The 18,944-nt window shown below is 36.6% G+C and overlaps 1 protein-coding gene across 3 annotated transcripts in view; it reads right to left on the bottom strand.

Annotated features, from left to right (window-relative positions):
- GON4L (gon-4 like) overlaps window positions 1–18,944 on the bottom strand; it is a 96,698-nt gene that overhangs the window by 63,192 nt on the left and 14,562 nt on the right. For 2 of the 3 annotated variants that reach the window (XM_028488772.1, XM_007110398.3), the window contains exons 4-10: window positions 7,877–8,070; window positions 7,102–7,176; window positions 6,874–6,924; window positions 3,645–3,695; window positions 3,235–3,330; window positions 2,235–2,354; window positions 1,485–1,655 (exon numbers count right to left, since the gene is read on the bottom strand). In XM_028488772.1, the coding sequence (XP_028344573.1) occupies window positions 1,485–1,655; window positions 2,235–2,354; window positions 3,235–3,330; window positions 3,645–3,695; window positions 6,874–6,924; window positions 7,102–7,176; window positions 7,877–8,070 (758 nt within the window). Of the gene's footprint in view, window positions 1–1,484; window positions 1,656–2,234; window positions 2,355–3,234; window positions 3,331–3,644; window positions 3,696–6,873; window positions 6,925–7,101; window positions 7,177–7,876; window positions 8,071–8,775; window positions 8,911–18,944 lie in introns of those variants that run through there. The other variant, XM_055084295.1, reaches the window with a different exon arrangement.

The raw sequence follows: 18,944 nt of genomic DNA, 5'->3' as shown, positions 1-18,944 counted from the left end.
TCCAGAGCATGCGGCCAGTTGCGCGCAGCCAGGGGGAAGGGTAAGCTGGGACGAAGTGAGAGAGTAGCATTAACATATATATACTACAAAATGTAAAATAGACAGCTAGTGGGAAGTAGCTACATACCACAGGGAGATCAGCCCGGTGCTTTGTGCCCACCCAGAGGGGTGGGATAGGGAGGGTGGGAAGGAGACACAAGAGGGAGAGGATATGGGGATATATGTATAAATATAGCTGATTCACTTTGTTATACAGGAGAAACTAACACAACATTGTAAAGCAATTATACTCCAATAAAGATGTTAAAAAAATAATAATAACTGGCTGGGACTTCCATGGCAGTCCAGTGGTTAAGACTCCGCGCTTCCAATCAGGGGGTGCGGGTTTGATCCCTGGTCAGGGAACTAGGATCCTACATGCCGCACAGCACAGCCAAAAGAAAAATAAATAAATAAAAATTTGAAAAAAAAAAGAACTGTCTAATGATGGAATTTAGAAAGTCATCATTTGACAATAACCATAGTAATGACTGTTTCAATCAAGAACAGCAATGGATGCTAAAATTAGTGGGTGAAAAGATATTTTGCCTCAAAGATACATACTAATTTAAAAATGGAAAAATAATAATTTTACAGCGAGGAAAACAAGCAGACACCACCTTAACCATGTGATCAAATTTAACATGACGGAAGTCACGTGCCTCCTAATATGATGCACTAAAAAGGACATATCACTTCTGTGATATTAGTGCCAAATGTGCATAACCTGAATCTAATTATGAGGAAGTATCAGAAAAGTCAAAATTGAGGAACATTCTGCAAAATAATTGCTCTATAAGGTTCAAAAATGTCAAGGTTATGAAACTTTGAGAAACTGTTCCCAATAAAAAGAGTCTAAGAGACAAGACGACTAAATACAACATGTTATCCTAGACTGGATCCCGGATCACAAAAAAAAATCATTTTTCTTCTGCTTTATATAAAAGACATTATTGGGACAATTGGCAAAATCCAAATAAGGACTTTAATAGACTATTAATATTATATATCCTTATTTTCATAATCAAATGTCCTCATCTGTAGGAAATATACACTAAGATATTTAGGGGTAAAAGCGCATCATGACTGCAACACACTCTAAAGCAATTCAGGAAAAAATAAATGTGTACAGAGAGAGAGAAAGAAGGAGAAAATGATAAAGCAATTGTGGTAAAGGTTAATATTTGAGGAATCTGGCTGAAGGTTGTTCCTATGTTCCACATTTTAAAATGCTCTCTGTCACATACCTTATTTCTTCCTTAGGAACTGCCATTCTCACTTAATTCTCACTTACAATAAAATAGCACAAACTAAATAGAGTACCAAAGACCTATAATTTCATGAATGTTACTTACTGTATCAGAATTTAATATCTTCCCTTCTCAATCTGAGCAATGACTAAATTATTCCATTTGACTTTTTCAGCAATTTAGAGTTATGTTTACCTGGAAAGAATCCATGCAGACTGGACTGGAAGCCAGCTCCTCATCTACCGCATGCAACTTCTCCATGAAAGTACTATCCTTGGTCTGTTTGGGCTTTGGTGGGGGCGGAGGCCCCATGGGCACTACCTCAGCACTGATGTGCCTAATGGCAGGTGTGGTGACTTTCTCAGCCTGATTAAAAGGGGCAAGTATGTTAAAAATTAAAGGGAGGAAGGGAAGAAAAGAGAAAAAAAAAAAGCAGGAGGAGAGAAGCATGTCTTTCATATGCTAGCAATCTTTCTCTTCCCATCTAGATAGAAGTATATAAAAACAAAGGCACTGTCAAGTACATTAATCTAATTAGGTTTCATCCTATTTCCAATGAAGCCAACAGGATGCTACTTAGGTTATCAAAAGCGGGGAAATACAATAAAAATGGCTTTAGAACAATATTAGAAAACACATACAAAAAAGAGAAGGGTAGAAGGAAATAAACTCTGCCAGTCACTCACATTTGGCCCCTTAATAAGAATTCTCCCTATCACTGAGTTCCAGTTTTCTCTTAACTGTTCACTGACTTAAGGGAATTTGAAATTCAGTTATAACTAGTCACAAATACCAGGAAGATAATGGCATGATTACTGATCTTGAATCATGTTTGGCAAAGGGTGACAGCTTAGAATCACCATGGATAAATGATCTATTTATACAGTTAAATAATCTACTTATAGAGCACCTCTAATTTATCTTGCTAGTATGATGTGGATTTACCTCTGATAATATGCCACTCTCCTCATCTGTTTCAGTCATCTCAGAAGACTGCCTCAATCTGGATTTCTTTGCCCCACGTGGAGATGAAGCAGTGCTTTCAACATCACTTTCCAATAAACTCTACAAAACAAATCCAGTTCACTTTCATATGTATGCCCCTACCTCATTCCACTGAGTCTGAAGTACCTCAATAGAATGAATCACAAAATATCAATCAAAGTATCAATCACTGAATTAGAGTAAGAGAATAAAATTTAAGTAAAAGCTTAATTTGCTGAAGGTAGGAACAGGGATCAGATCTCTGTCCTCGTCAGCACTGTAAACTCTGTAAAAGGCACTGATTTAAAATCCTTTAACAAACAAGTCAAAGAACACATTAAGAAATAGAATATTACATTAACTATGAAAATGAATGAACTATAGCTACAAGCAACAGTATAAATGAATCTCAAATGACTTGTGTTGAACCAAAAACAAAACAAAAAAAGCCACACAAAAGAATAGACTACGGTTCCATTTACCTAAGGTTCAGAAACAGTAAAAAACTGAATACAGTGTGTAGAGCTGCATATTTAGGTGATATAAGTAGAAAGATAAGCAAGGAAGTAATTACCAAAAAGTCAAGATAGTGGCTGTCTATAGGGGAAGAAAAGTGACTGTGATAAGAGGTGTCTGGCAATGTTATACTTAATGACTTTAAGGAAGTTTCATAAGGATTAGCTTTACAGTTATTTAAGCTGTATATTTTAATTTTTATCCTATGCACAGTTCTGCATGTTATATGTGTGTTCTATTTCATAATACAAGACATGAAAAAATCAAGGGAGCATGAAGAGGAGTCACAGTGTCAGATTTATGCAAAGAAATGAGTAGAAAGAAGAACTGTGTTTCAACCCTCTGTATAGAACAAGTGATATTACTAAGGAAGCAAAGTACACTGCCTTGTGGAGCCAAATATTTTCTATATTACCAACTAACACTCACACAGGTAACCACTGACCTCTTCAGCAGTCTCATCTTCTTCTTCATCATCGGGCTGGTACTCTTCATCTGAGGAATCATCGTCTTCAAGGTGTATATCCACAAACTGAGGAGGCTACATAAGTACAATTATAGAAAAAAATAAAATAAGAGAAAACACGAATCATATGTATTTGGGAAATAAGGGGAAGAAAGCAGAGCAGGAAAAAAAAAATCCTAAGAGCACAACAAGCAGCTAAAGCAAGTAATAGAGGCAGGAGTTAAAAAGATTTCTAGCATGAGAGTCAAATCTAAGACTAATGAAATGGAAAAAAACCAAAGCTGGAATTTAAATAAATACATAGGTCCAAAAAAGTTAACAAATAGAAGCGTTTTGAAACTGATGAAGTCCTTCTGGAAAAGAATTAAAATTACCTCTTCCAAGTTTACCTTAATTTCATTGGCCTTCTTAATTGGTGAAATATTCCATGTTGGAATTACCTACCAACAAAGAATATAAATAGTTAAGTTCCTGTAACTAAAACAGACTGTTTTTCATTTTTACTTCTTCTTTACCATCACAAGGAGCCATCAGACTAACACGTAGCTGCAGTGATGTAGGGGTACTGATCTACACTGTCAAATATTTGTCAGAGCTTGGCAGAAGAAAAGGAGAGATGAATCTATTTCCATCATTAGCATCTCTGCCTTAAACCTAGTAAGAATCTGTATTACCCATAAATGGACAAAGTGTCTATACTGTCTACTTTATATTATAGCTTGGGTTCATATAGAATAATAAATATGAAAACTATCTGTAAACTACAATAGTACACAAACCTAGGATACTACAGGTGATAGCAGCCTTTTGCCATCAGTACTTCTTAATCAATTACATAAATCCACCATAAGTATGCCTCCAAAAAGCTAGCCATGAAAAGTTCTTAGGGAAGGATTTCAGGGTGAAGTGTCAAGTCGTACACAACATCTTCTCAAATAGTCCAGGAAAAAACAATAGACAGACACAGAGAGAAATAAAGCAAATATGGCAGAATTTTACATTGTTAAATCTAGATGGAATCTAGATTCACTGTAAAATTCTTTTCAACTTTTTCAGGATTTTAAAACAATAGAGGGGCTTCCCTGGTGGCGCAGTGGTTAAGAATCCGCCTGCCAATGCAGGGGACATAGGTTCGAGCCCTGCTCTGGGAAGATCCCACATGCCGCGGAGCAACAAAGCCTGTGCACCAAAACTAGTGAGCATGCACTCTAGAACCCGCAAGCCACAACTATTGAGCCTGTGTGCCACGACTCCTGAAGCCCGCGCGCCTAGAGCCCATGCCCCGCAATGAGAGAAGCCACCATAATGAGAAGCCCGCGCACCGCAAAGAAGAGTAGCCCCCCCCCCCGGCTGCAACTAGAGAAAGCCTGTGCCCGTGCTCAGCAATGAAGACCCAATGCAGCCTAAAATAAATAAATTTTAAAAATAAAAAAATAAATAAAACAATAGAGTTGGTGGGGGGAAGTTTTTAAAGAATTCTTTAAAACCTCTTACGTACTCCTGACACAATACCATTGGAGTGCATAATTTCTTGACCGTCTAACTGTGACCCAAACAAAATCATCATGAACAAAATCCAATAGACCATTAGGTTCTGTCTCTATAAGGAGCCTTAGGCCCTTCACATCTCCTCAGCCCTGCCATGTTGTGGCTACTTATTGTTTTAAAATCCTCTGTGGTGGATTGTTTATCTATTGTTTTAAAATCCTCGGGAACTTCCCTGGTGGTCCAGTGGTTAACACTCTGCCTTTCCAATGCAGGGGACATGGGTTCGATCCCTGGTCGGGGAACTAAGATCTCACATACCGTGCAGTGCAGCCAAAACAAAACAAAAAAAAGTGTCATATAAGTGGAATAATACAGTAGGTAAAATCCTCTGTGGAGCCAGGCCCAACACAGGGTAAAGGGAATGATGTGATTCAGGTCCATACCTCTTCTCATGTTTGTTTCTAAACCAATCAATTTTCCTACTGCCAAATCCATCAGGAAGGAGTCAGTCTATTAAGATTAAGAAGCAACAGAAATAGACTCTAATCTTTGCTCTCCCACATAAACTATAGCCTTGGGTTGTCTACCTTCTCTGCAACTATATACGTGGTTGGTAGACATAATCCAGAGCCTGATTTGGATCTCCTTGGGTTTTTTTTAATCAAATATGGAATTAATGTTAATTATATTCTATGTCAGGTAGACTTCATAGAACTTCTGTCTCACTGATGGCTTTCATCATAGCTACCACATGTTCATTTGTGATTACTTCCTGGAGAAAGATGAAATTTCACTTTATGCAACCAGGGTTAGTCAATTAGACAAATATATACAAATATATATATATGATGTGGCTGTCAAAAAAAGCCAGTGCATAGGGGAGCAGAATTTTCCACCCTAAAATGTATGTCTTTGGCATATTAAAAAAAAAAAAAAGCCAATGCAACCTTAGGCTGCATTAAGGGAAATATGGAATCTGAACACTGAGGGAATATCCTAACTTTATTTTTTTATTTTATTTTTTTTTGGCTGCACCGTGCGGCATGCAGGATCTTAGTTCCCTGACCAGGGATTGAACCTGTACCCCTGCACTGGAAGCTAAGAGTCTTAAGCACTGGACTGCCAGGGAAGTCCCAACCTAACTTTAATCTATACTAGTTAAACCCTATCTGGAGCACTAGATCCACTTAAGGCATACCTTTAAAAGGATATGGACAAACTCGGCACATGCAGAAGAAAAGGATCAGATTGGTGAAGGTACTCAAAGCCTTGTCACATGAAGACCAATAAAAAATTAGGGGACGTTTAGCAAGAAAAGAATGTTGTAAAAAAATATATTGGTTTTCTTCAACTAGAGGAAAGGCCATGTGGAAGAGGAACAGACATTTCTTCTACAGGGCTGCAAGGAACAGAACCAGACAAACAGACAAAAACTACACTATGCATTTTGGGTCCATATGGTAAATCTTTCTTACTATCAGAGATAGAATGGACTCCCTCAGGACTATCACCTGCCTTGTCTCAGAAGGTAAGCACAAACTGGACAGGTGCTTGTTAAGCAGATAGAACACAGTGCCCAGCATCAAAGAGCTTGCTGTATCAGAATGCTTCAAAAGTCTTCAAGAGGTTCTCATACTTTAGTGTGCAAAAGAATGTACTGTTGTGCTTTCAACAATGCATATTCCCAGGCCCTACCCATGGGTCCTGATTCCTGGGTCTGAGGTGAGCCCAAGAATGTGCATTTTTAATCAGCACTCTTGAGGAACCCCATACCAGGGTGATCTTGATGCAACTGGTCCCTGGAATACAATTTGAAATACACTACTTTAAACACTTCACCACATATCTCACAACATGAATAGAAAAACTGTCATCACTCATTGCTTTCAACTGCTCCAAGTGGTTATCTACCTAGCACTTCCAAAAAAGCAACTAAAATAAAAATAAACTATGATAATGATTTCATATATTGCATCTCCACATGTCGATTTGCCTTTTACAAATATTTCTTTAAGGAGTCAAACCCAGATCATAATAAATATTTCCTATATTTTTTTCCCTACAAATAACCTGGAATTATATATTACTAACAAAGCTAAATAAACAATAAAGAAAAAACAGAACACCCACCACTCCTTTTTCCACCACTTCCTTCAGTTTAGAGCGTGTCATTTTGGGCTCCTAAGAAGGGAAAATAAGAAGAAAACAGTCAATAAAAATCATCGAGTGATTCTTGAGTTTGCCCCCAACTGCCAAATTATTTACAAACTCCCAAGTGAGTTTGTAAACAACTCACTACACTTAGCCAGTTTACAGATAGTTCTGTTCCATGACATTGAAAGAACGATAACTACTCACAAACATTGGCATATCTTCCGTCTCACTGATGGCTGCTTTCATCATAGCAACTACATGTTCATTTGTGATTACTTCCTGGAGAAAGATGAAATTTCACTTTATGCAACAAAGATGTATCATCTAGATAATACTCATGTCTCTGTAACTCTGCTAGATATATGTAGATGATAAACGAGAGCTAGATACCCAAATGGTTTCAGATTAGGGTAAAGCAAGGCAACTGAAAGCAGAGAAGGAAGTTTTGGAGAGAAGCACACAGCTTCCAACAATGTAGCAAGCAAATGGACCAATCTCATTAGCTGATACTAACAGGAATGGCTCAAAAAAAAAAAAAAAATTCTCAGGTTAATAAACAGCAAAGGCTTTATAAATAGGTGTACTGCTACGTAGCAAAGAAGAGTATCTGCACATGTGCAAAAGACTGTAACTGTTAACTGGGCATCTTTTAAGACACATTGACCCACAAGAGTAAATCCACTGTGAACATTATCATCTTCCATTATCTCTGAATATGCTAAACAATAAACAATCAAATCAGTGGAAGGAAGCAGAGTAACAGTTTATCTTCCCAATTAAGTTCTTTCACATGTGTTCACATTTCAAACTTGTGCTGAGTGCAAAGAGAAGGCTACCTTGAAATGTAAAATATTTTGCCACAGGGAACTCACAAAATTAGTAATTCACACACCAAGACTAAAGAGTTTCCTGAGAATTTTTATTTGCTCCCGGTGAAAGAGTTCTATTCCCATTACACAGCTGCCCCTGTCTTACTCACATGAAGGATGTTTCGCACGTTGACTGCTGTCAGGTTGTGCTGCTTGGCGCCGTCCTCTAAGGTGCGGTCAAGCATGTCATCCAGCTTCAGGTCACAAGCCAAAGTCCCTTCTTCTTGACCCTTTCCATCTCTTTTCCTCTTGGTACCCTTTTTCTTTTTTCGCCTTTTCTCGTTTTCTTCACTGTCTTGCTCTTCTGCAAATAAACCAAGAACATCACAAGAATCACCAAGCAACTACTCCCGGAACTTAACCCAAAAAGCCAACAGTAAAAGAAAAACACAGCAGTCTGACCCTGGAAATCAAAGAAGACTAAGATATAACAGCAGTGGTAAAGGCAGATGTGGTAGTACTGTTGTAGTAATAACACCTAACATTCACTGAATATTCCTTTTATGTCAGGCATTCTTCTACACACTTTATACATATTAATTCACTTACTCCTCATAACAACCCTATGAGGTAGAGACTATTATTTTTCCCACTGTACAGAGGAAGAAACTGAGGCAGAAAGATTAAGAAACTTTCCCAAGAGCTAATAATGACAAAGCCACGTTTTGAAGCCAAGCACTCTAGCTCTAGAACTCTTAATTATTACCCTATACTACCCAGATAATACATCAGAAACCCAGGTTTATGTCCCAGATCTATAACTTAACTGGGTTGCCTTGGCAATCGTCTTATTTTTTTCTTTTGTAAAATACAGATATCTTCCCATCAGGGATGCCACACATATTAAGTGAAATAATATATATCAAAGTGCTTTATAACCAATGAAATATTATACAAATGTAATTTATCATTATTATTATTATTATACTGAGTCTAGAAAAGAAAAAAACAAGGAGCAAATCAATAAAAAAAATCCACTGATTAAAAAAGGGGGGAGGGGATGAAGTACCTCCATTCTACAAGAAAGGAGCACATATATAACCAGATAAAAGGAAAAGCTTCTTGATTATTAGAATCTGGTAAGTCTTGAAGTAGATTATCACGCAACACCAAAATGAGGTTCTCATCTCTCTGATACTTTTTGGTCTGCTACCGTCTGAAAACAAGGGATTAGAGAAGATTAACATCAAGACAACCTTTTTGGTTTAAAAAGATTTTATGACCTTCAAGCTGCACCCTGGCAATGTTTACTCAGTGAAAAATTATTAGTAATTTCAAACAATTGCTTTTGTACTTGTGAATATATACCAAGAATTTGATAAATGTTTGTAACTTTCAATCCAATCTTCTTAAGGAAATAATTACACATGTAAAGACTAATCAAGTTATTCATTTCAACATTAATTATTTTAGCAAAAACATGGAAAACACATAAATGTCGACTGAAGAAAAACACACAACCTAAAAGTTGCAAGTTATGTTTTATTCAGGGACCTTACTGAGGACTACAGCCTGGGAGACAGCCTCTCAGATAGCTCTGAGGAACTGCTGCAAAAAGGTTAGGGAGAAGCCAGGATATACAGAAGTTTTCGCTGGAAAAGAAAAAAACATGTAATTGAACATCAAAAGATTACTGCTAATCACAAAAAAAGACATCTCAAGTTAATGATTTTAGTGCTTTTCTATGTAGAGGAAGATGCAAGAGTCTTGGCTCACTGAAGTTATTCCTTAGCTATGCATCTTAACTATCTAGGGCCAGTATCCTGTTTTTCTCCAACTTGAACTCCCCTCAGGGTGCACCCTTTGGGGTTGGGGTGGGGTGGGGGTATGGCTGCAGTGGCTGATGCCTTGACAGCAGGCAACATTCATTGTTTACTGAAAAGGTAGGCAACATTTTTTGTGTGCACAGCCAATATGAAAAAAATGGTTAAGTGAACACTGGTACACCATACACTGAACTGTAAATGACCCATTAAAAATAGTCTTTTTAAGCAATTGATGGGGGGGACAAGTTAAAAATGTCTACAAAGAGTTTTTAATGATATGGAAAAAATTTTGATAATGATTTTTAAGTAAAAAAAAAAAAAGTAGAATTCAAACATACACATCTTACATTTGTGTAACATAAACAAAAAATGGGCTACCTTGAGGTACATCCCAACAAAGTGATAGATGCAAAAGAAATATAAAACTCTAGAATGCATCAGAAAAGTGACAAAGCTCTTTACTAATGGTCATTTGAGAAAGCAGCAAAAGGGGAATTACATAGCATAATACACAACAAAACTGTCTAAAAACCTTTGTACACATATCTTTTCCCAAAGTCTCTCTTCTCACCTCATTTACCCCTTTTCTCCATAAACTCCAAAACTCTTCTCTCTGTTCACCACTCTTGAATCTCCTCTCTTTGCTCCTCCCTTCCTTCCTGCATCCTTTTTCTCATGTAGACCAATCTAGCCAGTTCTTGGTTTCTGCCATCCACCTTTCCCTCCTCATCTTACCAATACTTAAACAATGAACTGGTAGTTGCAGAGCAAGAAAAGGATTTCTGACACCCGAAGAAGTTTTGATTCAGCTTCATATTCATATCCTATCATGTTGCTGGTAACACTGTCAATTGCAAAACTGACCCGGGGGAAAATGTATGAAAGACACAAGTTCAAACTATTAATGTTATACCAGAAATAATAAAGTGTGTTATTAACTAAAAATTAACCTAAATAAATAAAAACTTCCTTACGAAATTTACATCTACAAAATGTAACAAAAATTCATAGAAGTGAAGACCAAAAAAAGGAAATTTACAATGGAAGCAGCTAAAATAAAATTAATAAAATTAATAAAATTTTATAGAGATAGTTGGTGAGGAATCAAATTGTCCTTTAAAACAGTGCTTCTCAAACTCTCTGTGGCGAAAAACTAGTCTTGTTTTTGACCAATCCACTGTAGACTCATACTTTTATAATGTAAGAAAATAGCCATAATGTCAAATGTTACAACATTTCTAAAGTTTTATTCTCAGTTTCCATGAATTATTTTGTTTCAAACCAGTAACAAACAGTTCTCAAATTAGCACTGGTTTTCAGACCACACTTTGAGTAACACTGCTTTAAAATATACACTGAAAAACATTCAACCCCCCAAAAAATACAATAAAGACAAACATAAAAAATAATTTTAAAGAATTGTGAAGAAAATTTATCACAAAATTAAAATGGAAATAACAAAACTTGGTGCAGAAAATACTTCTCAATGGAAAAAGCATTGGAGTTAGCATAATTCCCATTCAGAATGGCTATCTTACAAACACAGAATCAAAGTAATCACTGTGGGGTTACACCATCTCATCTAATTACATCCCCCTAAATCATATCACACTTATTTCTCCTCTGATTCCTGATTTTAAGGCTGAGTTTAATAGGGAATGCGGGTCTATAAGGAAAACTGAACACATTCGAATACATTGCATGGACAATCCAAGAAAGAACAGATAATTCAATTACATCTTACTCTGTTTTAGAACTAATCTATTATCTTACTTTTAAAATATTAGGATACCACTGACCCTAAGAATTCTAAAGAACTGAAATTTAAAAATTAAAAAAAGGAAAACAAAAACAACAAAAAAAGCACTTCCCTGGCAGTCCAGTGGTTAAGATTCCGTGCTTCCACTGCAGGGGGCGCAGGTTCGATCCCTGGTCAGGGAACTAAGATCCCACATGCTGCAGTGGCCGGCCAAAAATAAATAAATAAATAAAATTTTAAAATTTTAAAAATTTAAAAAAGGAAGCCACTCTATAAAAATCAGACTAGAATAAAGAAGAATATCTAATTTTTCCTTCTATGAGAAAGGTGGGATGTGGCTAAAAACAAGGTATTTGCTGAGAAGCACATTTAATGATGTAAGCAGTAAGTTGAAAGTAAATTTGCACTGTAAATGTACTGCAAAAGGATGATGTCAATAAAAACATGGGTGGGTTCTATAATAGCTAAATCACCAAAGTCGCTTTGTTGTATGAAAATAGCTGCTTAACAGCCCTGTCAAAAACACACCCAGGACTTCTGGTTCTGGCCACAGCAATGTATTTTTTTATCAGATGAAACCTTCCTGCCAAAAACAACTGTGAAACTATATAAAACTATAAAATTACATAAAAGCAGAATAAAATATATACAACAGTCTGAAGGCACTGGAGAACAACCCCTACAGAAATGATTTAAGGAGTTGTGATCCTTCAGAGAAGGGAAGCACATAAGGAGAATCCAAGCTGAAAGCAGTATTCTTGCTTTACTAAGAAGCTAGAGATTTAGAGCTGCTGAAGCAGCTGAGATTGAAGGATAAAATTCTGCAGAGGAGGAAACCAAGGAAAAATGAGCCCAAAAAGTCTCTGTTCAAACTCCTCCTAAAACTATGATTGAATCATCAGAAATTCCCAGGCGGTCCAGTGGTTAGGACTCTGCACTTCCACTGCAGGGGGCATGGGTTCAATCCCCGGTTGGGGAACTAAGATCATACTCCACAAGTGTTGGGAAGACAGAGGTTGTAGTTGAAGTCTTGCAAAGGAGGAAAAGTCTTCATAAACACTATAGCTTTTTTAGAAATGTTGAAACCCCAGAAGAGCCACCCACTAGGAATATAGGCCACAATCTAGAAAGTTGAAACAAAGTAGACTTAATATAGCATAAAACCAACCCTTGGCAGAATTTAAGTGACCCTCCAAAATTATCTGCCTGCCTGAAGAAAACATAACCCTCTTTAGAGGAAGATAACAATACCAATGCCTCTAGAATTTTTCATCCACAATGTCCAGCATCCAATCAAAAATTATAGCAAGATGGGGCTTCCCTGGTGGCACAGTGGTTGGGAGTCCGCCTGCCGATGCAGGGGACATGGGTTTGTGCCCCGGTCCGGGAGGATCCCACATGCCACGGAGCGGCTGGGCCTGTGAGCCATGGCCGCTGAGCCTGCGCATCCAGAGCCTGTGCTCCGCAAGGCGAGAGGCCACAACAGTGAGAAGCCCATGAACCGCAAAAAAAAAAAAAAAAAAAAAAAAAAAAGCAAGAACCAAGATGCCAAAACACTAGGGGATGGGGGAGGACAACAGTAAAAAAAAAAAAAAAAAGGACCTATGGGTGAATCAGATATCAGAAAAAGGATTTTTATATAATTATGATGAACACATTCAAGAAAATAAAGGAAAAGACGGAGAATTTCACATAGAATCCATAGTGCTAAACTGGCATGAAAAATTTAATAGATAAGACACAGCAAAACAGAGAATTAGTGAACTAGACTACAGAACAGCAGAAACTGATGCATGGAGAAAAAAAGAAAAGAATATAAAGAAAAAACAATACACATGGGACATGGTGAAAAGACCTAACATACATGTAACTGGACTACCAGAAGAAAAGAAGGAGACCAGGACAGAAATGATATCTAAAAAAAATATTGACAAGGACTTTTTTTAACTGATAAAACATCAAATCTCATATTCAAGCAGCTCTACAAGCCCTAAGCAGATAAAAACAGAAAACCCAAGCACACACATAATAGTCAAAATGCTTAAAACCAGAACAGAGAAAATCTTAGAAGCAGAAGAAAAAATGACAAATTATCAAAGTAACAACAAAACTGATAGCTGAATTTGCAACAGAAACAATGGAAACCAGAATATAACAGAATGCATCTTAAAGTTCTGCAGGGAAAAGAACAACCTAAAATTCTATACACAGTGAAAATAATTTTTAAAAATGAAGGCAAGGGCTTCCCTGGTGGCACAGTGGTTGAGAGTCCGCCTGCCGATGCAGGGGACACGGGTTCGTGCCCCGGTCCGGGAAGATCCCACATGCCGCGGAGCAGCTAGGCCCGTGAGCCATGGTCGCTGAGCCTGTGCATCCAGCACCTGTGCTCCGCAACGGGAGAGGCCACAACAGTGAGAGGCCCACGTACCGCAAAAAAAAAAAAAAAAAAAATGAAGGCAAAACTAAGATTATTTTCCAGACAAACAAAATCTGAGATAATTCATTGACAGGAGACCAGGTCTGCAAGAAATACTAAAGGAAATTCCTCAAGATGAAAAAAAATGACCCAAGATGAAGGCAAAATAAAGAACTTCAGGATGGACACAGGGAGATCAGCTAGGTGGTTTGTGACCACCTAGAGGGGCGGGATAGGGAGGGTGGGAGGTAGGGAGATGCAAGAGGGAAGAGAAAAAAAAAAAAAAAAAAAAGAGGGAAGAGATATGGGAACATATGCATATGTATAATTGATTCATTTTGTTGTAAAGCAGAAACTAACACACCATTGTAAAGCAATTATACTCTAATAAAGATGTTAAAAAAAAAGAACTTCAGGATGAATCAAGACACAAGAAAGGTTAACTATGTGATAAACATAAATCAATATGGACTGGTTAAGACAGTAACAATAATAATAATGTCTTGCAGGGTTTAAAACAAATGAAGAAGTAAAATACAATATCAATAACACAAAAGGCAGGAGTAGATATATAAAGTAAAACTATTATAAAGTTCTTACATGTTTTGGGAAGTGGTAAAAGTACTAATTTAAGGTAGATTATAGTAATTTCAAAGACTGCATATTAATCTATAGGGTAACATGTAAAAGAAAAATAAAAGAATACAAAACTAAAAAGCTAATAGAGAAGAAAAGTAAAAGCACTTGATTAATCCAAAAGAAGGAAAGGAGAAATAAAGGAACAAAAAAGAAATAGGGAAATAGAAAATTATATCAGAAATTACATTAAATATAAATGAAGTGTACAATCTAATTAACAAAGATGTTCAGACAAGGTTTTTTGTTGTTTTTCTTTTAACTCTATGCTATTTATAAGAGATACATTTTAAATATAAAGACACAAAAAAGGGGACTTCCCTGGTGGCGCAGTGGTTAAGAATCTGCCTGCCAATGCAGGGGACACAGGTTTGATCCCTGGTCCAGGAAGATCCCACATGCTGCGGAGCAACTAAGCCCGTGCGCCACAACTACTGAAGCCCGCGCGCCACAACTACTGAAGCCCGCGCGCCTAGAGTCTGTGCTTTGCAGCAAGAGAAGCCACCACAATGAGAAGCCCGCACACTGCAACGAAAAGTAGCCCCCACTCTCCTGCGCCACAACTACTGAAGCCCGCGCGCCACAACTACTGAAGCCCGCGCGCCTAGAGTCTGTGCTTTGCAGCAAGAGAAGCCACCACAATGAGAAGCCCGCACACTGCAACGAAAAGTAGCCCCCACTCTCCGCAACTAGAGAAAGCCCGCATGCAGCAACAAAGACCCAACACAGCCAAAAATAAATAAACAAAATAAATAAATTTATATAAAAAAGATACAAAAAAGGTTGAAAGCAAAACAATGTAAACACTTATACCATGTACACATTAATATCAAATACAAAGCAAACTTTAAGGCAAGAAGATAAAGAAAGAGATAAAAAGGAACATTTCATGCTGAGTCAATTCAACAGAAAGACATAACAATTCTAAATTTCTGTGCACCTGATAATACAGCTTAAATATATAAAACAAAAGTTGAAAGGGGAAAAAAAAGGAGAAAGCCACAATCACAGTTGGATATTTTAACAAATGTCAATCAGTAACATATGACAGCAGACAAAAAAAAATCAGTAAAGATATAAAAGATCTGAACAACATTAACAAAACTGACCTCACAGACATATATAGGACAATTTACTTGACTCAAATGACATGTATAAAACACCCACTAAATATGTATTCTTTTTAACAGCACATGAACAGACCATAAGCTAAATGACTCAAGAATTTTCTAAGGTCAGGAATCATATACAATATGCTTTTTGACCACAATGGAATTAAACTAGAAATCAATAAAGAAATTTAACTAGACAGATCCTCAAACGTTTAGAAATTAAGCAACATATCTCTAAATAATTCATGGGTCAAGAAGTCATAATGGATATTAAAAATATTTTAAGATGAATGAAAACAAAAGTATGACATATCAAAATTTTCAGAATGCAGTTACAGCAATGCTTAGAGGGCAAGTTTTAACTTTAAATATATATATTAGAAAAAAAAGACTGAAAATCTTGGGCTTCCCTGGTGGCGCAGCGGTTGAGAATCTGCCTGCTAATGCAGGGGTCACGGGTTAATGCAGGGGACACGGGTTCGAGCCCTGGTCTGGGAGGATCCCACATGCCGCGGAGCAACTAAGCCCGTGAACCACAACTACTGAGCCTTCACGTCTGGAGCCTGTGCTCCACAACAAGAGAGGCCCGCACACTGCGATGAAGAGTGGCCCCCGCTAGCCACAACTAGAGAAAGCCCTCACATAGAAACGAAGACCCAACACAGCAAAAATAAATAAATTAATTAATAAAAAAAAGAAAGAAAGAAAAATCTTACTAGAAGCTAAAAAAGAACAAATCAAATCCAACGTAGATTGTAGGAAGGAAATAAAAAAGAACAGAAATCAATTAAATAGAAAAAAAAAGTCAAGAAAGCCAAAAGTTGGTTCTTTAAAAAGATTAACTGATAAACCTCTAGCCAAACTTATCAACAAAAAAAATAAGACACAAATAAAAAGAGGACCTCACTAAAATCAGAACTAAAAAGATGACCTCATTAAAAATCTTAGACATACCAAAATAAACATTACAAGCAACTTTATATCAACAAATTTGACAATTTAGAGAAAATGTACAGATTCCTTGAAAAACACAACTTACTAAAACTGACACAAAAAGAAACAGGAAATCTAAATAATCCTATAATTATTAAAGAATTTAATCCAAAACTTAAAAGGCTTTTGACAAAGAAAACTCCAGGGCTAGAGAGCACCCTTGGTGAATGCGTACAAAACATTTACGAAAGAAATAACATCAGTTTTAAACAAACTCTTCCAGAGAACAGATAATGATGAAAAATTTCCCAATTCATTTTATAAGGTCAGTATAACGCTAATACCAACACATGAAAAAGACCTCATAAGAAAGGAAAATTAAAGCCAGTTATCTCCCATAAACAAAGAAACAAAAACCTTAAACAATATATTAGAATATCTAATACATCATGACCAAATAGGTTCACCCCAGAAATGCTAGTTTGCCTTAACATTCAAAACCCACTCAATGTATGTTATTAGGCATATGTACCTGAAAACAGAGTTTTAAAATATGTAGAACTAGGGACTTCCCTGGCGGTCCAGTGGTTAAGGCGCCACACTTCCACTGCAGGGGGTGCAGGTTTGATCCCTGTTTGGGGAACTAAGATCCAGCATGCCAGGTGGCACAGGTAAAAAATTTTAAATAAATAAAAAATAAAAACAATAAAAATAAATAAATAAAATATGTAGAGCTAAAACTGACAAAACTGAAAAGAAATATAGACAAATCCACAATTAAAGTTGGAGACTTCAATATGCCTTTCTCAATAATTGACAGAATAGACCAAAAAAAAAAAAAAAGAATCCATAAAAAAAAATAAAACCTGAACAATACTGTCAACCAACTTGTAATTGACATTTACAGAACAGTGTACCTTAAAACAACAGAATATATATGCTTTTCAAATACACATGGAAGAGCTACCAATAAAGATTATATTGGGGCCATAAAATAAACCTCAATAAATATAAAAGTACTGAAATCATACAAAGTATGATGTGAACTCAAGGGAATTAAATTAGAAATCAGTAACAAAATGATAGTTGGAAAGTCTCCAAATATTTGGAAGTGAAAAAACACACTTCTAAAAAGTTATAGTGGATTTTTGTTTTTGCTGTTATAAGCCATATGGTACTCTATAACTATAAAAATTACATTTTAAAAAACCAGCTTCTGAAACTGAACATAGAATAGGACTCCAATACTGTACAGAAAACCTGAATGTGTGTGTCTCCCCAAAATTAACTTGAATGTGTGTCCCCCCAAAATTCATACGTTGGAAGCCTTACCCCTGGTATGGCTGTATTTGCAGATGGGTCCTCTAAGCAAGTAATTAAGGTTAAATGAGTCCATAAGGGTGAATCCCTGATCCTATAGGATTAGTGTCCTTATAAGAAGAGATATCACAAAGCTCACTCCCTCTCTCTCCACACACATGCACCAAGAAAAGGCCATGTGAGGTCACAGTGAGAAGGTGGGTGCCTACAAATCAGGAGGAAAGCTCTCACAGAAACTGAATTTACCAGCACCTAATAATGGAATTCCAAGACTCCAGAACTGTGAGAAAATACATTTCTGTTGCTTAAAAACACACACACACACCTCTTTTCTTTTTTTTTTTTTTTTGGCCACACTGCACAGCAAGCAGAACTTCCCTGACCAGGGATTGAACCTGCACCCCCTGCAGTGGAAGCATGGAGTCTTAACCACTGGACCACCTGGGAAGCCCCACACACACTTCTAAATAACCCATGGGTCAAAGAAGATATCCCAAGAGAAATTAGAAAATACTGTAAACTGAAGTTGATGAAATGCAATATATCAAAATAGCTAGCACAGTGTTTAAAGGGAAATTGATACATTCTATAGTATTATTAGAAAATAAAGTCTCAAATCCATGACCTAAGCTCCCACTTTAAGAAACTAGAAAAAGACCAAATTAAACCTAAAGCAAAGAGACAGAAGAAAATAATAAACAGCAAAACCCAGTAAAATAGAAAACAGAAAAATAGAGAAATTAATGAAACCAAAAGCTTGTTCTCTGAAAAACCTCTAGCCAGAATGAGTAAGAGAAAGACTAAATTATGAGTGTGAGGAATAAAAGAACAGACATCATTACAGAGCCCACAGACATTAAAAAGATGACAAAGGAATATTATGAAAAACTTTGTCAATAAATTCAAAAACTTGTATAGAACAAAGACCTGAAAAGATACCAACTGTCAAAGCTCACTCAAGAACAAAGAAATAACTGTATAGCCCTTTATCTGTTAAAGAAATTGAATTCATAGTTAAAAACATCCTACAAAGAAAACTCCAGGCCCAGATGGCTTCACTGGTGCATTCAACAAAACATTTAAGGAAGAAATAAAACCAATTCACAAACTCTTCAAAAAAACAAACAGAAACAAAAAAACACAAAGAAGAGGAAGGAACACTTCCCAACTCATTATATGAGGTCAGTATTACCCTAATACCAAAACCAAAGATATTACAAGAAAAGAAAACTACAG

This window comes from Physeter macrocephalus, chromosome 4, assembly GCF_002837175.3.
Source record: "Physeter macrocephalus isolate SW-GA chromosome 4, ASM283717v5, whole genome shotgun sequence".
Taxonomy (NCBI): Eukaryota; Metazoa; Chordata; class Mammalia; order Artiodactyla; family Physeteridae; genus Physeter; species Physeter macrocephalus.
The sequence above is the reverse complement of the archived record's forward strand: the minus strand, read 5'-3'. Positions and strand labels throughout refer to the sequence as shown.